General features: G+C 38.5%; 1 protein-coding gene across 1 annotated transcript in view; it reads left to right on the top strand.

Moving 5' to 3' along the window:
* LOC127431210 (cyclin-J-like) overlaps positions 1-13,072 on the top strand; it is a 53,036-nt gene that overhangs the window by 10,708 nt on the left and 29,256 nt on the right. The window contains exon 2 of the mRNA XM_051681529.1: positions 10,290-10,385. Coding sequence (XP_051537489.1) covers positions 10,308-10,385 — 78 coding nt within the window. The 5' untranslated portion in view covers positions 10,290-10,307. The remainder of the gene's footprint in view (positions 1-10,289; positions 10,386-13,072) is intronic.

Here is a 13,072-nt window from a genome sequence, read left to right on the forward strand (position 1 = left end):
CTCGTTCGTAAGTAAAAAAGCTACATGTAGCCTACTGTCTACATGTCTTACCATACTGGTGGATTTTATGTTTGGTATGCTTTCCTAATTGCCATTTGGTAATAGCAAAGAAAACACTAGCGACAAAATCTGCAATTGTTGCTAACTGTCTAAATGACCAGATCTAAAGATTCAAATATGCTCTGGACCAGTGGTGTAGTAGTGTCTGAAGAGGTGGGCATACTGTGAATTTATGAAGATTAGAGAGAATATATGTATACTTAATGAATAAATAAATAAATAAACGCATCCCATTAGTAGATTAAAAAATTCCGGTTCAAAAGCCTACTCGTTGTTCTGGCAGCCATACATATCATCACTTGTTTTAGGTGGGCATACGCAAAATCCTAAGAGAGATAGGTGGGCATACGGCGTATGCCAGCGTATACCCTAGACTGCACTACTGCTCTGGACATTGATTAAGCATTGCTGCAATAAGTCCTATGCAAGATAAAGAGCATTTACCTTGTTGTCCATTAAGATTGACACAGTGTCTACAGTCCTTAGAGGTCCATCTGCTGGCCAAATACAGACAAAACACATGGGGATTCATAGGCAGACAGGGGATCTTCATTTAAAAGTGCAATATGTAACAATTTACGTCATATTCGCCTTTTTTTTTTTTTTTTTGCCAATGTGTGAACGACTTGTAAATCAACTTAAAAAATTAGCCCTTCCTGGACTTCCTAGGTTGCCTATTAAAGCCTGTAGACTGATTTTCATGGGAAGGGAGCGGGTCAGTTATGCCGGGAAAATCCAAAGGATGTGACGTTTATGCACGCTCCCGAGAGCCTTGCCTCAGTAATAGCTTTTCTTCCTCTATTCAACAGCGACAACAGACAGTGTGCAACACTAGGTAACGTTATCTTAGAGATGGAATCCAGCAAACGTCCGGCTCCCAGCACAACACCGACTCCTACACAAACTCAGAGTAAACCAACAACAAAACATTTATCTACTGAATCCCTTCTGGCTAAGCAGGAACGTGATCGTGGTCGAGCGAAAACTAGAGTGAACATCGGCAGGGCATTTGATTCCTGGAGGGACCTTCGTTCGGTTTTGGGGATCAAAACCGACCCTGAATTGGCGTTCTTCTTATTGGACAGGTTACATAACTGCAAAGCATGTGAAATATAGTGCCATAAGGATTGATCTGTGTAATTTTAGCTAACTTGATCTTGCCTGCTAACGCTGACGAATTGCAAGCTACCTTGCTTCGTAACTTTCAAATAAGTTCAAGGATCTTTTCTTTATATAAAAGTCACTTTACACAAAAGTGGTTTCTTGATAGTAGTACAACATATGACATACCAAACATACAATAGTGCAACATAACAGTGCAACAGTAAACTGTCTGGTATAGTTCGGTAGTATTTAGCTGTATGTGTGTATCCGTATTCTATGTTAGCTGCTAAGTAGTTTTAGTCATAACTGTGCAATTTTAATTATGCTACCTCATCTGTCAGCATGATGCCAGTGAATCACATTCAGTCTCTTTTTACGTTACGTTACCTCATTGTTTTGGATGCTCGCTCAGTCGTGTCCCTATAGAGTGTGTGCACGAGCACGAGCAACAGGTAGCTGGCTGCAGTTCACTTAACGGCCACAATTGTCATTAATAACAAGGGTTTCTAATCTTACATACTGCACCATTTTATTAAAACTTATGATAAATAAATAAAAGAGAAGAGTATATACTGAGTATATACTGTGTGTGTGTGTATGTGTGTGTATATATATATATATATATATATATATATAATATACACCGATCAGCCACAACTTTCAAACCACCTGCCTAATATTGTGTAGGTCCCCCTCGTGCCGCCCAAACAGAATAGCATTCTGAGATGATATTCTTCTCAACACGATTGTATAGAGCGGTTATCTGAGTTACTGTAGACTTGAGTCTGTCAGTTCGAACCAGTCTGGCCATTCTCTGCAGACCTCCCTTGTCAATGAATGTTTTTTTGGGGGTTTTTTGGCACCATTCTGAGTAAATTCTAGAGACTGTTGTGTGTGTGTACACTTTTGAACGGGATCATTTGTGTAAATTCAGTTACTATTTTGACTTGTGTGGCATATAAGGAATGTAAGTATCTGTTATGTCAAATTAAATATAGCATCTTCATGGCAGTACTAAATAAAAACATGCTAAATTTACATATATATACAGGTGCTTCTCAATAAATTAGAATGTCGTGGAAAAGTTCATTTATTTCAGTAATTCAACTCAAGTCACTTTACACATTGATGATTTTGGCTCACATTTAACAAAAACCCACCAATTCACTATCTCAAAAAATTAGAATACATCATAAGACCAATAAAATAAAAATTTTTAATGAATTGTTGGCCTTCTGGAAAGTATGTTCATTTAATGTATATGTACTCAATACTTGGTAGGGGCTCCTTTTGCTTTAATTACTGCCTCAATTCGGCGTGACATGGAAGTGATCAGTTTGTGGCACTGCTGAGGTGGTATGGAAGCCCAGGTTTCTTTGACAGTGGCTTTCAGCTCATCTGCATTTTTTGGTCTCTTGTTTCTCATTTTCCTCTTGACAATACCCCATAGATTCTCTATGGGCTTCAGGTCTGGTGAGTTTGCTGGCCAGTCAAGCACACTAACACAATGGTCATTTAACCAACTTTTGGTGCTTTTGGCAGTGTGGGCAGGTGCCAAATCCTGCTGGAAAATGAAATCAGCATCTTTAAAAAGCTGGTCAGCAGAAGGAAGTATGAAGTGCTCCAAAATTTCTTGGTAAACGGGTACAGTGACTTTGGTTTTCAAAAAACACAATGGACCAACACCAGCAGATGACATTGCACCCCAAATCATCACAGACTGTGGAAACTTAACACTGGACTTCAAGCAACTTGGGCTATGAGCTTCTCCACCCTTCCTCCAGACTCTAGGACCTTGGTTTCCAAATGAAATACAAAACTTGCTCTCATCTGAAAAGAGGACTTTGGAACACTTGGCAACAGTCCAGTTCTTCTTCTCCTTAGCCCAGGTAAGACGCCTCTGACGTTGTCTGTGGTTCAGGAGTGGCTTAACAGAGGAATATGACAACTGTAGCCAAATTCCTTGACATGTCTGTGTGTGGTGGCTCTTGATGCCTTGACCCCAGCCTCAGTCCATTCCTTGTGAAGTTCACCCAAATTCTTGAATCGATTTTGCTTGACAATCATAAGGCTGCGGTTCTCTTGGTTGGTTGTGCATCTTTTTCTTCCACACTTTTTCCTTCCACTCAACTTTCTGTTAACATGCTTGGATACAGCACTCTGTGAACAGCCAGCTTCTTTGGCAATGAATGTTTGTGGCTTACCCTCCTTGTGAAGGGTGTCAATGATTGTCTTCTGGACAACTGTCAGATCAGCAGTCTTCCCCATGATTGTGTAGCCTAGTGAACCAAACTGAGAGACCATTTTGAAGGCTCAGGAAACCTTTGCAGGTGTTTTGAGTTGATTAGCTGATTGGCATGTCACCATATTCTAATTTTTTGAGATGAATTGGTGGGTTTTAGTTAAATGTGAGCCAAAATCAACACAATTAAAAGAACCAAAGACTTAAACTACTTCAGTCTGTGTGCATTGAATTTATTTAATACACGAGTTTCACAATTTGAGTTGAATTACTGAAATAAATGAACTTTTCCACGACATTCTAATTTATTGAGATGCACCTGTATATAAACTGATATTGCAGCATCCCCCCAAACACACACACACACACACACACACACACACACACACACACATATAAATGTCCCGGTTTGAGCTTTAAACATCTGTCAAAGCTGAAATGTATTCATTTTTGATAAGCTGTAGAAACATTATGTAGATCCTCTATTAAGCTCCCAAGGGAAAGTTCCTTAATGACGTCATATCCACCCTTTCACTCACAACAGTATGAACTTATATGAATGTGAAACATCATAAGAAAATGTTTCACTGCTGTTCAAATGCTCCTCTAATCTTTCCATTTACACTGGCAGCCAAAAGTTTGGAATAATGTACAGATTTTGCTCTTATGGAAAGAAATTGGTACTTTTATTCACCAAAGTGGCATTCAACAGATCACAATGTATAGTCAGGACATTAATAACATGAAAAATTACTATTACAATTTGAAAAAAAAAAATTCAGAACTTCATAAACTACTTCAAAGTGTTCTAATAAAAAAATCATCCACGTGGGGGCCTGGGTAGCTCAGCAAGTAAAGACGCTGACTACCATACCTGGAGTCACAAGTTCGAATCCAGGGCGTGCTGAGTGACTCAAGTCAGGCTTCCTGAGCAACCAATTGGCCCTGTTGCTAGGATGGGTAGAGTCACGATGGGTTAACCTCCTCATGGTCACTATAATGTGGTTCTCGCTCTCGTTGGGGTTCATGGTGAGTTGTGCGTGGATGCCACGGAGAATAGTGTGAGCCTCCACACGCGCTACGTTTCCGTGGTAACGCGTTCAACAAGCTAGGTGATAAGATGCACGTATTGACTGTATCAGACGTGGAGGCAACTGAGATTCGTCCTCCACCACCCAGATTGAGGTGAGTCACTACGCCACCATGAGGCCCTAGAGCGCATTGGGAACTGGGCATGCCAAATTGGGGAGAAAAGGGGAGAAAATCCCCCAAAAATAAATCTTCCATGTGCAGCAATGATTTCTTTGCAGATCCTTGGCATTCTGGCTGTCAGTGTGTCCCGATACTCAGGTGACATTTCACCCCACGCTTCCTGTAGCACTTGCCATAGATGTGGCTGTCTTGTTGGACACTTCTCACACATCTTACAGTCTAGCTGATCCCACAAATGCTCAATGGGGTTAAGATCCATAACACTCTTTTCTAATTATTTGCTGTAAAATGTCTGTGTTTCTTTGCCCACTCTAACCTTTTCTTTTTGTTTTTCTGTTTCAAAAGTGGCTTTTCTTTGCAGTTCTTCCCGTAAGGCCTGCACCCCTGAGTCTTCTCTTTACTGTTGTACATGAAACTGGTGTTGAGCGGGTAGAATTCAATGAAGCTGTCATTTCTCAAACTAGAGACTCTGATGTACTACTCTTGTTTAGTTGTACATCTGGCCTTCCACATCTCTTTCTGTCCTTGTTAGAGCCAGTTGTCCTTTGTTTTTGAAGACTGTAGTGTACACCTTTGTATGAAATCTTCAGTCTTTTGGCAGTTTCAAGCATTGTATAGCCTTTATTCCTCCAAACATTGATCGACTGATGAGTTTCTAGAGAAAGTGGTTTCTTTTTTGCCATTTTTGACCTAATATTGACCTTAAGACATGCCAGTCTATTGCATATTGTGGCAACCCAAAAACAAAGACAATGTTAAGCTTCATTTAATGAACCAAATAGCTTTCAACTGTGTTTGATATAATGCCAAGTGATTTTCTAGTACCAAATTAGCAATTGTTGGGCCTCATGTATTCAGATAGAAGACAAAGGCAGGCCTAACAGTCATAAAAACCTAACTCAAGCCCCCACCTTCCAAGTTGTAAATCTTACTGATAAAAATCGCGCCAAAATCAAACAAAGAGAGTCCAAAACAGACTACAAATCCATGAAGCCTTGCTCACTAAAGGATCAAACTCTCAACTCCTATTGGATGAGGCACACAACAGAACGTCCCTCAAACATGACATCATCAGGAGTTGAAATACCTCTGAAATGTTTCGTGAGATGCTTCCAGCAACTTTGTTTGCAGCGTGTGGACGCAGCTCTTCGCTGCTCTCCGGTGCAACCTCGTGGCACAAGGAAGTAACATCCGACTTGAAACTGTGGCCATACAATCTCCATCTCGCTGGATGAGTTGAGATTACTCTGTGTTCAACCGAACACTCTAACGGATCCGAAGGAGACCGCCGAGCAATTCACATCTTCATCCGTTTGCCTACAGAAGTGAAGAGATTAAAGATTTCTCTTCCATCTTCAATCAAGTCGACATTTCTGAGTTCTCCGCCAGCCCGCCGAGAATCAACAGCCGCACCGCCTGCCGACAGAGCGAGGAAACGGCCTCCCGTCATCCCCTGAGCCTCAAAGAACCGGGTCAGAGTTAAAGGACGGAGGAAAACACATTCTACCTGTGTCCTCATGCGATACAAGTAAGAGGTTTACGTCTGGGCAGAGATAGAATTTATAGTGTGTTATTCTTGTGTTTCAAGGTTTTTTGCTTGTACAGTTTACGGACCGCCATGTCCGCTCATTATTAATACTCAGGATATTAATTATCACAAATTTGTTTTGCTGTATTGTGGTCCAACCAAATTGGATTGTTGTGCAATTTCACCATCGTGGGTGAGACAGAAACTGAGTTCATCCATTAAAGAGTCAAATAACGCGGGACTTTTACGAGCCCCGCTCGTAAAACCGCGTCTCTGAATGATAAACTGAGAGCTGCTTTCTCTCCCACTATCGCGAAATCGGCTTTAGGGCTGTCACTTCTCTCTCTCTCTCTCTCTCTCTCTCTCTCTCTCTCTCTCTCGTAATAACCACACTGACACACAAACATACTGTCACACACACACCTTATGTGTTATAGGATTATTTTGATTTCCAAATCTAATCATATCACTGTTTAGTTTGTAGTTGTAAGTTGGAAGTTTATTGACTGCATTGTATTAATTATTAATTGATATTACTGCATAAATAAACTTTGTTTATATTACAAAGAGAAGTGTTTTGGTTTGTTTTGCATACGCTTGTGTCATGCTGATGGGATGTCAGTGCTCGGATTCAAACCTTCATTCATTGTTTTTTTTTTCCCGAAAATCGATATTCTTCGGATGTCGATTTTCCTAAGAAAACAATCTAATATTGAGACTGTTTTACTATTTGGTTATTAGTCCCTGATTCCAGGGTGGTGCCCCGTCAATGTTAATCCTTATTAATATTCTATTGATTTTTGATAATTGATAATTATCTTTGATGATTGAATTTGAATGATCAATAAGCTAGTATTAATTTTAATTAATGTTTCATCGATGTTAACAATTAACGATTATCTTTGATAATTGTTGATTTTAAAGGATTAAAAAACTAACATTTATTCTCATCAATGTTCTATTGATTTTAATAATTAATAATTATCTTTGATAATTATTAATTATTGCTAATAACCAAACTTGCTTCTAAACGTAGCACACTACATTTACTGGAGCCCCATATGAGGTTTTAATGAGTTAGATTCAATTGATTAATTTAAATATTAATTAATAACTACAGAAATAATTATTAATTATTTCTGATAGTAACACTGATTTAAACAACCAGTAAAGCCCTACACAATTTATCATGATTACTCAAGGATAAGGTGTTGGAGTGATGGCTGCTGGAAATGGCTGTCTAGATTTGATCAAAAATTACTTTTTTCAAATAGTGATGGTGCTGTTTTTTTTTTTTTTTACATTATTAATGTCCTGACTATACTTTGTGATCAGCTGAATGCTACTTTGGTGAATTAAAGTACCAATTCCCTTCTGAAACAGCTACATCTGTACATTATTCCAAACTTTTGGCTGCCAGTGTATATGGATAAATGTTTTCCAGCAGAATATTCTAAACATTAAATGAAACAAATGACAATAAAATGCAAAGTAATCAAAATACTTTTTGAATGTAACTGTATTCTTATTGCCAAAGATTTAAATTGTAACTGTAGTGGAATACAATTACTAGTATTTTGTATTTTAAATGCGTAATCTGTTACATGTGTTCCGTTACTTCCCAACCCTGTGTGTGTGTGTGTGTGTGTGTGTGTGTGTGTGTGTATATATATATATATATATATATATATATATATATATATATATATATACACACACACACACACACAGTTGAAGTCAGAAGTTTACATACACCTTAGCCAAATACATTTAAACTCAGTTTTTCACAATTCCTGACATTAAATCTTACAAAACATTTCCTGTCTTATGTCAGTTAGGATCACTACTTTAAGAATGTGAAATGTCAGAATAATAGTAGAGAGAATTATTTATTTCAGCTTTTATTTCTTTCATCACATTCCCAGTGGGTCAGGGGTTTACATACACTTTGTTAGTATTTGGTAGCATTGCCTTTAATTGTTTAACTTGGGTCAAATGTTTAGGGTAGCCTTCCACAAGCTTCTCACAATAAGTTGCTGGAATTTTGGCCCATTCCTCCAGACAGAACTGGTGTAACTGAGTCTGGTTTGTAGGCCTCCTTGCTCGCACACGCTTTTTCAGTTCTGCCCACAAATTTTCTATCAGATTGAGCTCAGGGCTTTGTGATGACTACTCCAATACCTTGACTTTGTTATCCACAACTTTGGAGGTATGCTTGGGGTCATTGTCCATTTGGAAGACCCATTTGCGACCAAGCTTTAACTTCATGGCTGATGTCTTGAGATGTTGCTTCAATATATCCACATAACTTTCCTTCCTCATAATGCCATCTATTTTGTGAAGTGCACCAGTCCCTCATGTAGCAAAGCACCACCACAACAGGATGCTGCCACCCCCATGCTTCACGGTTGGGATGGTGTTCTTCGGCTTGCAAGCCTCACCCTTTTTCCTCCAAACATAATGATGGTCATTATGGCCAAAAAGTTACATTTTTGTTTCATCAGACCAGAGGACATTTCTCCAGAAATAAGATCTTTGTCCCCATGTGCACTTGGAAACTGTAGTCTGGCTTTTTTATGGCGGTTTTGGAGCATTGGCTTCTTCCTTGCTGAGCAGCCTTTCAGGTTATGTTGATATAGGACTCATTTTACTGTGGATATAGATACTTGTCTACCTATATATATATATATATGTTTAAATAATACCATAGTGTGCGATTCATTTTTAAACATTGCACTGTTTGAACATTGTTGTCTCAACAATAATTACTTTCTACTTTGTAAATCCACATTACTACCAATTTAAACATAAACAATTTATCACATTAAAAATATATTAATTATTGATAAGATTTTTTCCTATTAAGTTTGTGTTAAAAAAAAAATTTAATTGATTTATTTGACATTTTTTTTTTATTTTTTTTTTTTTTTTTTTTTTTTTAATAGCCAACGTTCTTCGCTTTCCTCGAGTCTAGTCTACATCAAAATAACTTAAATCTCATTTGAAAGAAACCACAATCACCAGCCTTTAACCTGTAGATTTAGACGATAGTCTAAAACATATATACACATTTCAGTCGTGCATCTATCGTGCATCCATCATTCTAATGAGTTTATCAATCCTACTGTAGTTCTTCGGAGCAATGGTTACGTTAATGTCCAAGAACTCCTCCCCGTTTAGACCGACCATGCAGCTCCGTACACCAACAATCAGTCAGGTGTCCTCCTCTCGCTCAGGCCGCTGGGGGAGCACATTACACGGGACGGCGAAAAAAGTCAAAGGGGATAACTTGGATACACACGCGGCTGTGTTTTAATGAAAGCCATCCGAGCGCACACGAAAGCGTCTGTGTTATACACGAGAAGAATTTTCTTTGATATGGGTGATGTTTTGAAAAGTGCTCCCGCGCTCAGTTGAAGGATTTAACTTCAGTATGCGGCAGTTTTGAAACAAAGGGCTCTGGAGCGTTGTTGTCTTATTGGTAAGACGCGCTGCTATGAGGGTATATATCTGTGTTCAATAAAATGTTTACATAGTTTCTTCTAATGTTTTACGCTCGGCTGCTCTTTTAGTTTGCGATAGTCGTGGTCGATAAACGCACTTAATCCGAAACTCTTCGCTTTATTCATTCACAACTGTGATGTATACTTTGTAGCGCCGTAATAAGCGGCTCGTGGCGTGCTGCAGGGCTGGGCTGGATGTGCTGCGCCGGTCACTTTCATTTCGGACCGATTAGTCTTTTTTATTTATTAATTAATTAATTTTTATTTAGAAGTAAACTTACTTTCAGATACATGAAGTTTATCTCTATATTGTTATATCCCCGTAATCAGTTGAGTCTACCACAAATAGACAAGACGAAGTCGTGATTGCAACCTTGCGGTACAATGACCAGCTGTGTTGTTGTGGGATGAACTGCTTGAACTTTGCTTGGTGACTTTTAAAAGCTCGCAGTATATTTAGAATTACCGCCAGAGTTTCCACCAATTGCTCACTTATCTTATGCCTTTAGTTCCACTGAAGTGCTGTGGCATTTCCTCATATAGTGCTGTGGTTTAGTGATTAAAGTGCTTAAACTGAGCAAGACAGTCCCAGAATTTGCTTATTATTTTCTCCCTCTCACTCTTGTTTGTGTTTGTTCAGGATTACGGCCCTTTCTGGATGGGAAAGATGGAACCAGAGGGCCAGTGGTGGAAAAGCCAGCTCGCAGCGGACATCCATCAGTCACTGCGAATTAAGGTGAGATGCACAAAAACAGTTATTGGTGATTTGCGTTCAACATGCACTATGCATCACATTGCAGTTTAAATCCAGTTGTCAGCATCCAGAGGCCTGCACCATAAAGCCGGTTTCGGTGGCTAGTCAGGTAAGTTTAGTTTGCCTCAACCCCAGGTTGTAGGTACCATGAAAGTTGGTTGGCTTTTAGCGGTGTTCACCGACAGCAATTTACGCTACATGTCTAACCTGCTCCGTAGCAGGTTCCATTCTGGATTACAGATCACTAACAGATGCTGAACCAATCAGCTGCGAGTAAAATGACATCTCTGATGCAATCAAGTCAATTGTGTCTTTTAAAGCACACTTTACAAATAAAATCTTAGGGCGATTTCACACCTGGCTCGTTTGAAGCATTTGATTTGGAACCTGGTGTGTTTTCTTGCTTGGTTCGGTTCATATAGGCATATATGAACACTGCAATCGCACTCGAAACCGATTGCAAATGAACGCATGTGGTGAGAATGCAAACCGGACCAACGAACCAAACAGTATCCCTATAAAAAACATACTTGATGGATCTGCGGAGAAGAAATCTATAGGTCAGCACGTCGCTGTAATTCATAATCAAAATGTGGATAGAGCCTTTTGGCAACTATATTAGACATAATTGCATGTTTAAAATAGCAGTTACTTTATAATTCTTTAGGTAAATAGTACAGTCGCTTCTTTCTGTGGGATGGTGGCAAAAACAAACACAGGTAGGATGACGTTAGCAACTTTGACAGGTGTAAAACATCTTTACTGTACATAGCTTCACTCTTTCTGATGTGTGTGTGCACGGGAGAGAGAGCTCCGTGTACATTAGAACAGGCTTTTTCAATACAGAAATAATGCAAAAGCAGTTAATGACAGATAAAAAACTCCTATCCATCCAAGTAACGGATTTTATTCGCAGTGCAACCTCTGACTGGAACGCACATTTTGTGCCACGTGGAAGCTTTTTGCATAACCGTGACAAATAGTAGTCGAAATTTTGTAACGGTTGACAAATTTATGCAGGTATATCATTTTAACCGGTATTTGGATGTTAGAGCTAAATACCTGAACAGCACACAAACTTTGACCAATAAGAGGACAGTTTGCTCATGTGACATTAACACAGTTTTGGTCCATTTTGAAATGTTGCCTTTTGAAAGTGAACCGAACCAAGATGAAAATGCAACATTGTAACAATTTAGCCTCTATTTCGGAACAATTTAAATGAGCTACAGGTCTGAAAATGCCCTGGAAATCCACAAAATCGACTCTTCATGATAAATTATTTATTTGAGAATCTAGATTTTCAGCAGATAGAGTGTTGTATTTTATTTAAAATGTAATTGCTTTTCATTTACCCTCTTTAGCCATCGCAAAAAATATCTTTGAAAGTATAAACATAATATATTAGGCTATCTATAAAACAGCCAGTAAGATGGATTAATATAATACCTGCAAAAAATAATCGTTTTTAAAATATTAAAAGCTCAAGATTGCTATGGAAAGGGGTGAATGCCACCCAAACCCATTCTTTCTTTCATGGACTCGAGATGAACGTAAAGAACTTGAAGTTATAAGCAATATGAGCAGTACACAAAATACATCTTTTATAAAAAGAACAAATACATCTTATTGTTGCATACCAATTTGTTGCATGCAGTATTCCAAGTGCTCACTTTTTAATTAATCAGTAGTACCCTTTTTTTATGCTTTGTATTTTTTTTATTTTTTTTAAATTTTTTTTACTGAAGACAATGTACAAATTGTACATCAAGAAAGAGAAATAAAAAATAAAAAAACAATGTTAATTTGAATAACCATTCACAACATATTCTATAAATAACATGTGTAATTCATTCATTTACATGTCATGTTTAATTTCAAATAAAGTGGAAAGAAAGTTAAGGCATCACCTTTTATTTATATATATATATATATATATTAAATGAGATAGGACATTATAACTCATTGTAACGAGGTTCTTAAAATGGGCGAGGAGGAGGTGGGAACCAGCTGAACAGTCGATATAAAACTTTAGTTAAACAGAGCTCAATCATAATGTAACCTGCAAAACAAACAAAGATGCACACACACAGCTTTGTGCGTCTCTCTCTCCACTATCTTTTTTAAAACAATGAAAAAATACTCAATTATTAAAACCATCTCATGTTACCACACAGCCTATGATCACTTATGTGGTTGTTTAAACATATATTGTTGCTACTCCCTGCTCCCAGCTTCTCTGCACACAATCAATCTGCAGCCATATACTTTGATGGAAATAAGCAAATACTGTGCTTGAATCTAAAACCAAAAGAGAACATAATTCTTCAAGGCACATAATAAAACGTGGATGAAACAAGATCTAAATGTCACTCTTTCCAACAGATTCACGGTTCTCTCTCATTACATATACGTAGTTCTTCCTTAGGAACCCGTTCATACATGGATTGTAAAAGCCACTGAAACACTGACACACATGGTTTAGACATATAAGGCACCAGGCGTGAGAGTGAGGGCTTCAATCTCCTAGGCAACAGTGCAGAGGGGCATCAGGGAAGGGTGCAGGTTCAGCCTCCACTCTTCTGCTTGCCAGCGTGATTAGAAGGGAGCAGCGGACTCTCTGTTTCCTGAAACTTCCTTATTGCTTGCACAACCTCCATGAAGGCTTC

This window comes from Myxocyprinus asiaticus, chromosome 40, assembly GCF_019703515.2.
Source record: "Myxocyprinus asiaticus isolate MX2 ecotype Aquarium Trade chromosome 40, UBuf_Myxa_2, whole genome shotgun sequence".
Classification (NCBI taxonomy): domain Eukaryota; kingdom Metazoa; phylum Chordata; class Actinopteri; order Cypriniformes; family Catostomidae; genus Myxocyprinus; species Myxocyprinus asiaticus.